This window comes from Prinia subflava, chromosome 6, assembly GCF_021018805.1.
Source record: "Prinia subflava isolate CZ2003 ecotype Zambia chromosome 6, Cam_Psub_1.2, whole genome shotgun sequence".
NCBI lineage: Eukaryota > Metazoa > Chordata > Aves > Passeriformes > Cisticolidae > Prinia > Prinia subflava.
The window spans coordinates 32,969,048-32,977,324 of NC_086252.1; the positions used below are offsets into that span (position 1 = coordinate 32,969,048).

Sequence of the window (8,277 nt, forward strand, 5' to 3'; positions counted from 1 at the left end):
AAATATTTTTAAATAAATCATGACTTTAAAAATTGTATACAACCATTATGAACTAACAATATGCTGGGTGCATCCTGCTATTCCTTGCATGCTTCTTTCCTCACAAATTTTTCCCTTGTTTTAAAATAACATTAAATTTGCTAAGACACTTGCATTGTAGACTTTTCCTGGCAGAATTTTCTGAAGTTTTGGAAAAAAACCCCAAACTTTCACCCGCTCCAAATTACCATCTGCTGTTCTGGACTCCTTCCTTCTGTCTCTGAATACCAGCCACAGCTTGCCCTGCAAGCCTATTATTCTGCACTGGGGGTTTTAGGGGATTGAAAAGTTTTATTAGCTTATGTCAGGGCAATGCAATTCTTTCTTCACAGACACATATCAAATCCAGAACAGAAAGGAAGTGCACAGAGAAATGTGTGATAGGAAATTGACTCAAATATATTCATAAAATGTGTATGTGTGAGTGTGTCTGTGTGTGTTTGCTGGGGAAGGGAGAAATGGGAATAAAGATATTTTCATTTGCCAGCAATTTCAGGTATCCAGACCTTGTGTAGTACTATAGGAAACATGCAACCATCACAATCCACAACCTTCAGTACTTCTACGAGTTTGATATTCAGACAGTTGAAATTACCTCAGCCAACTTGAAACTGTATTGGTACAAAGTTAAAACATTTTCTAGGCAGAAGCATAAAGACAGAATGAGGTGGGACACCTTTCATGGCTCCTCAGTGTTTCAGGAAGCATCTGTAGTAGATAAATATTTTTTCAAGTCTTTTGGATGCCTAACAGTTCATGTTTCACCAAGGGTAAACAAGACACATTTAACACAAGACTTGGTATATGGTATTAATTATTAAAAACAATTTCACCCTTCATAAAAAGGGTAATAAACAATATCCACAAGGTGACATCATAAAGCCCTTCCTTCCAACAGCAGAGCACATAATGACAGAATGGCTGAGGCTGGGAGGCTAGTGCTTTATTCCTTTAATGTATAGCCCAATCTCTTCTGTCCAACATACTAAATATCCTTATTTTTCTCTCAGAACTCCAACCTCTTCTAAACATGGGAGGACAGGACAGAAGTTCAAAAAGCTGTGTGGGATACATAAAACAACACTTTTTCACCTCCAGACCCCATTCCTGGCCTGTCACATCAACCTGTTTACTAAGATAATTTATCCTGCACCATGGAATTTAGAACACTATGATCAATATTTCTGCTGTCTCTGTGTAGTGCCAGCATCTTCAAAGTACTGGAAAAATTTGAAAAAAAGAAAAGGCAACTTTGACATAAAAACCTGAAACTCAAAAGCAATATTAGATGAAAGCAGCTTCCAGGGAGGGGATATGAGATAATAGGTCTGAAGGGAGAAAAAAGGAAAGGTCAAAAATGGAGTTTTACTAGCAATCATAGCCTCAAGCAGGCAGGAAGGACTTAAAGACCTGACATGACAGAAGGCAAGAGCATCAGATAGCCAGGGCAGCCAACATAAATAGAAGAAAGCCTTAAGTGGGCCAAGAAAGAAGATACAGGTGTGTGTGAGTTCAACAGAGCAGGGTGGAGAAACAAAGTTGCGAACCTGAGAAAAGTTTCAATTTGCCTGCAGAGGAACAAGAATGTATCAGCACGGCAGAACGACAATAAGCTTACTCCTGGGAAAGGAAGAATAACTTGTTCTGATCACTGTAAGCTGTGTGAGTACTCTGCCCAGCCAGCAGCCCCAGGACAGTGCAGTAAGTTCAGAAAGCAGAACAGCAGCACTGCTGCAGCTCCCTGAGCTGCCAGCCTGGGCTGTGCTGGCTCCACTCCCCACATGCTGTGTGGACTGCACACCTCATACCACCATTGGCTGCTCTGATTCAGAAATGGCAGGCAGACTTCAGAAACAAAAATTAATACACTTCAGATGGACGGGAACACACCTATCTGTGCTTCTCCACCACTCCCTGTCCCAAGCAGCAGCTCCTCCAAGGCAAGTACAACACTTTGGGGATCCACTGATGACAATAATACCTCACCCTCCCGTGAACCCTTTGGCAAGAGCTCTCCCTGGCATGAAGTACTTAATCTGTAAATAAAAGTGCATTAGTCTCAAGGAAGGGCCTAGGCTGATCTTCAGCTTCTTTGTTATAGACATTTTGTTCTCCACTGTTACCCAGTTTTGGTGTTCTGGATAACCACTCCCTAAAATTACAGAACAGCAGGAGTACTGTAAATTGCATTTTAAGCCAAATAAAAAACTCACTCAACATTGCCCATGCACTGAGTTTTTTTAAACAGGGATGAAAGGTCAAGGGGACAACAAAACTAAATATGACACTCAGCCTTTTTCATTTGATTTCCTGTAGCTTTCACCATTTTCCTTCTCAACATGTTTTTTTCTCCAGTACTTTTGAGTGTTTCTTCTAAATATAAGACAGTTGGCATTCCTCCACGACAGCAGGACTTGATCTGCCATCTCAATCTGCCAGCTCAGGTCTCCCACACAGTTGTTTGCTCTGGGATGCAAATCCGGGAGAAGAAACAGAGCTGGGCTGCTTCCAATGTGATTTTAACTCCAGTTCCCTTTCTCTGGCAGCTAGAATGTGTTTTATTCAACAATGACCACTAATGCAGTCTCTGCTGATTTTCCTGTCCTGTTACACTCTTGATATAAAGCTCCCCTTCAGCTGTTTTCAACCTGTGAATGCTCTTGTGACTGCTTTTCTTCCCCGCATTCTGCATTTCCCTTCCTAAAGGGGGATCAACCAAAACAACCACTCCTAATCACAGATTATGCTGCTGTTTTACATTTTCCTATGAAGAAGTTACAAGAAGCCAGTCTGTTACTTTCCCCCATTACCGTTTCATGCACTGAATTTAATACAAAGATTACCATTTCTTGGGATATTGGCCTGGGAGATTGTTCTCTAGCTGCTGAGTTTTTCTGAATCCAAATTCCTCATCAGGAGAAAATCAGGATTTCCTGAATTCAGGTGGTATGACTGATAAAACCCATAAATATTAATATCCAGTATTAATAGATTTGGTGCCCATACACAGGAGAAATGGAAGGCTGCATAAGCAGACAAATCATACCCAGAGAGTGAGCACTGCTGTAGTAGGTCACAGCAGAACTTACTCCAAACACAGAAAAGAACCTGACATCTCAGGACTCAACACATTATAAATAACAATAATTTAATAATCAAAAAAAAGTCCAGAGTGATGGACAGACACAAAACTGACAAATTGTGTAAGGCACAGTCCAGGCAAAGGCAAGGATTCCTTTCAATCCAGAACTGAGCTCCAATATTCAACCACACTCCTGGTTTGGTTTTTTTTTCTTCCCTCCAATCTCAATTTCCTGCTCTGACTCGTGTCCATGACCTCCACTCCAATTTACCACACACCTTCAAAGCCTGGCCTTATCTTTCCTACACGCTCACACTAAGCAGATTTAAACTGTAAGAGCTTCCTCTTCTCCAGGCTGAACAAGCCCGGCTTCCTCAGCTGCTGTGCCCCAGTCCCCTGAGCAAGGTTCTCAATGCAAGTGTCTCACAAGTGCCAAATGTATCCCCAATAAAGGGGGAAAATGCCAGTGGGATTTGAATGAAAAAGTTTCTCAAGGAAGTACTGAAGACATTAGGTAATTTCTTTTCTCCTTCTTTCCCACCCCTCTCTCTTGCAAAAACTTTGTTGTTTTTCAACTGACCTGGTTTCTCTTGGGATTGTATCATTGATGACACTCCATATCTTTCCTTAGCATAATCCTAGAATGGAGGTGAGAAACATATATCAAAGAAGCACATACAAACTGAGGGAACACAAAATAATTAGCTATAATATTTTTAAAAAATTGCATTTTAGACTCATAGGAGATACACAAGGGAGAGAAGACAATTGTGCCCTGGAAGAAAAAAATAATTCCAGCAACAGCAACCATGCATGAGGATCATTATGTGCAACATAGAAAATTAGTGTGATTATCTCTACTAAGAGCCTACTCCTCAAAAAATATTTGAGTCCTATGTAAGTAGACAGATTAAGTATTTCATTCCCATATTCATGCACACTGAGAAATCCAGCAGATCACATGCAATTGTCACAGCCTGGTGGAGCTTGACTGTTAACAAAATCTTCCAGGTAAGGCACAGAGGAAGGCAGCATTTTCACCAAAGTATCACAGCTCTGGTTTCCCAACTAAGCCCATTCATTTCCAAGCAAAATCTCTCAGTTTGTTTATTTTATTCTATTAATACATGAGCCAAAGTTCCTCCTAAGACTTTATTTGGGGAGGGTCTTTGCTTGTTTGCTTTTGACGAATTGTGGCATATTTGTAACTTTAGGGAAGCCACCAATAGTGGGAATTCCTTATTGCTGATGCAAGAATAAGCAAAAATTACTTTATACAAAATGAACTGATGCTAATTGTTGGCACGTTTTTCTTCTTGAAGAAACACCGGCCTACAATTTCGCAGCACTGCTCTGTGATCTTCTCATGCAAGGCAGAAGCACCTGCCAGGCCAGCAGGAACCCCTGCAGAAACCTCCTGTGGAGGACAAGCCCAGATGTTTCCGGGGGGAGTAGAGCTCTTCAGGGAATGAGAAGCTGGGCCCGGCGAGGGGGAGTGGGGGGGACAGGCCGGGTAAAGTCAAGGGCAGCTGTGCCCCTAACCTCAGCCAAACCCCGCCTGGGCCCAGCCCCTCCACCCCGGGGAGCCTCAACAGCGCGCCCGCCGCGTTCCCTGCGGAGACCCACATCAGCCGCCGACGAGTCCTCGTTCTCCGGGCGGCGGTCCTGGCCCTGCCCGCGGCCGGCGGCGCTCGGCATTCTGCGGTGGCCGCTGCGGCCCTCACGGTCCCCCACGGCCCCTCACGGCACAGCTCCGCGCACGCCGCACCGCTTCCGCGCGCCCGACTCTCGCGAGAACGCCTCGCCTGCCCTGCCCTGCCCCGCCCGGCGCCGGGCGAGAGTATCGCGAGAGGTGCCGCCGGCACGCGCTACCCGCCTCCCGCAGCGCGCCCTCCCCCGCGGTGCCCTCAGGGCGGGCTGAGGGCGGGGCCGCTTCGCCGCCCTGCCCGGCGGACCGGGGCGGTGTCGGCGGCTCTGTGCTCCCCTCAGGAGCCGTGTGCCTTCAGGGAGCCACCGCCGTCCTGGCCGGTCTGGGCGCCTCCAACCCCGCGCTGATGATTCACTGAGGCGAATGCTGCGGAACTGGGCTAGGCAGGGCTGAGGCAGGGTGGGTTTGGTCCTCGCTCGCCCTGCTCCACAGTCTATCACATTGTGGCCAGAGGTAACATCAGAGAATCACAGAATTGTTTGGGTTCAAAGGGACCTCTGGATATCACTCAGTCCAATCCCCCTGCCAATGCAGGGTTACCTGGAACGTGTCCAGGCGGGTTTGGGATGTCTCCAGAGAGGGAGACTCCACACCCTTCCTGGGCAGCTGTTCCAGTGCTTGCCACCCTCAACGTAAAGAAATTCTTCCTTGTGTTGAGGTGAAACTTTGTTTTTTAGTTCATGGCCAGTGTTCCTCGTCCTGCTGCTGGGCACCACTGAAAAGAATCTGGCACCATTCTCTTGGCACCTACCTTGAAGATATCTATATACACATAAATAAACATGTTGGACTATGAGGTGGCCAGCTAATGAGTGTGGAGCCAAATCGAAATGCATTTTAGTTCTATTTGGCCAGCAAATGTGGCTTCTCGGTGCCTACCCTGGTAGCAGTTCTGAGCCCTTGCCCAATCACCCTGTTTATAATTAGCTGTTTATTAGTTAGCTACAAGTAGGTCTCGTAGTTTTGAGAGGATGAGCAATAGTGCAAATGCAGGTGTTTCCCTCCAGCTGGGTGCTTGAAGCAATGCTGCAATTCTGAGCCAGGGCTGGCTGCAGGTGCCAGCTTTGAAATGACAGAGATCAAAGCTGGATGCAGCTGCTGAATCTATAGATTGTTTATTCTGTGCAGGGCAAGAAAGAGTTAGCGGTCCTGATTTAAATTCTAGTTTTGAATTTTCACATTTGACTAACTAATCCCTTTTGTGGTATCGATTAGAGTTCTTCATTTCCTGTCCTACAGTTGTTTGTTTTGCAGCACTTTGTACTCCACTGGTTCAACATCTTTTCTTGTGGGAATCCCCTTGCAAAGTTCCCCTTCTCTGAGCCTCTGTCTCAGAGAATCATCACTTCACCATGAGACCGCACAGCTTTCACAAAATCCTTTCTTCTCATGCACTGTTGAAAAGAATTAGGATTCAGTGACAGAGAAGCCAAATCACTGTCAGTTTTCATTCCTCACCACAAAAAACGAAGTTCTGATGGTGGGGTACAGTGTATTGTGCTTAAATGCTAATGTAACAGTAACAAAGCACGTGGATTTCTCTTTGGCAGTTGTTTCTCTTGTTACCTGTCACGTAGAACCACTGCTCAGCCTGAACCTGAACCAACAGATGCAAATCTTGTCCCTCACCACGGAGGGTGAGACGGTACTACCTGCACGGCGCAGTGCTCTTAATTCTTGGCTTTTCACCGACTTTGCTGTGAAATTCAATCAAAAGAAAACAGCCCTGTAACTCTTATTTCTGTGCTGGGAGCCTTCCAGTGGTGACTAGCATGAGTATGTCCTCTGGGGCAAATAACCTGAGGGTGGTTTTGAAGGAAAAGCCCTTTTAATATAACGAGGGTGTTAACTGAAAACAAAATACGGCCTTTTAAAGTGCACTGTGGCTAATTATTCCATTGCCAAACTTCCAGAAGGCGTATTTTGCAGAGTTCATGCTTTCAGGTCATTTGTCCAAGGTCCCTTTGTCTTGCAGTGTGAAAATAGAGGAGTTTTGAGCAAAAATCTGTAATACGCTGAAAATGAAAATAGTTCATGCTTTCAGGTCATTTGTCCAAGGTCCCTTTGTCTTGCAGTGTGAAAATAGAGGGGTTTTGAGCAAAAATCTGTAATACGCTGAAAATAGAAAAACAGAAAAAATTAAGAATAATTTTGTGTGAGGTTAAATAAAATTCTCAAAATTCTCAAAATTCTCCACTTAGCTTGGGTCTGCAGCAAAAATTTCTTTTATTTATTTTATCTCTCTCACTAAATTGATCGCAAATCCTCTGCGAAGAGCACAAAGCAGCTCGTCCGCCGCACCTTCTGTTCCGCTGCGCTGCACCGAGCCCCGTGCGGCGGGGGCAGTACCTGCCCTGAACCCGCGCCCCGCAAGGGCGAGCCGAGCCCGAGCTCGGAGCGGCGGAGGGGCCGCGCTGTCCCCCGGGGCCCGGCCCGGGATTAGCACATGGAAATGACATCACCCACAGCCAATCGGGGCGCCCCGGGGGTGCAGCTGGATGGAGGCCATCCTCCACTTAAGTAACGAGACATGACATACCATGTGCTAATGCTAAATAATTTATCCCTCAGGCATATAGTGAATTGCAAAGCCGAGCTGAGGCCTGGTCAACAGTTTGTAGTTTAAATGAAAATTGGCTTTCCCGTCTTCAAGGGAAGGAGGGGGTTGTCAAGTGTTGTGATGAAAAGTGGAATGCAGAAAATCTTTTTTTTTTTCCTCTTCCTTCTCCTGTTACAATTTGATCTTATCAAAACACTTCTCAGTGATTTCGGAGATCTATCCCACGTATCTCTATTATATGAAAGAAATTCATAGAGGAAAGTTTAAGACATTGTGAATATTTATATCCAATATATCCTTGAAACTTAGCACCTGTAATATTCTAAACCAAAGCTATTCTAAGATTTAGTTATATTGTTTCAAGTTACAAATGTTACATGGGCGTTTCCATAGCAGAGCCATAAATTTGTCTCGTTAGGAATCCAGAGGCATTTGCTGCTCTCAGGCTGAAGCTCAGGCCCAGCCGGTGTCAGGATGCTGCAGCCAGCAGCACACAGAGATGGGTGTGATGTTAAACCACGGCTGATGGCTGCTCAAACTGGTGGTTCAGCTCAATGGTCCAGCTAAGCTTGGCCAAACCTTTGACATTTGTTAAAATACTGAGCTGATTTTACTTAAATATGCTAAACAGCATTTTCATTGAAACCACAAGAAGCTAAAAGCAGTCAGCTTTTCATAACCTGTCCTTACACAGCATCTTACAGAAATGGTGGCTCCAGTATACTATTGGCCAGGAAATCAAAAGTTGCAATATGCACAGTGTTGGTGGGAAGGAGATAGGAATCGCCTTCAAATTATTGTAGGATAAGAAATTAAAACAACCTCTGGCCTATGGAATAAATCAGAACATATTTCCCTCATCTCTGTTTGTCTGGCAAGTTAAAACCT

The 8,277-nt window shown here is 44.9% G+C and overlaps 1 protein-coding gene across 1 annotated transcript in view; it reads right to left on the reverse strand.

The window, feature by feature from the left end:
* The window catches only part of DARS1 (aspartyl-tRNA synthetase 1), a 36,331-nt gene extending 31,406 nt beyond the window's left edge, over window positions 1-4,925 (reverse strand). The window contains exons 1-2 of the mRNA XM_063400987.1: window positions 4,748-4,925; window positions 3,702-3,759 (exon numbers count right to left, since the gene is read on the reverse strand). Of these exons, the coding sequence (XP_063257057.1) occupies window positions 3,702-3,759; window positions 4,748-4,819 (130 nt within the window). The 5' untranslated portion in view covers window positions 4,820-4,925. The remainder of the gene's footprint in view (window positions 1-3,701; window positions 3,760-4,747) is intronic.
* Window positions 4,926-8,277: the final 3,352 nt, after the last annotated feature.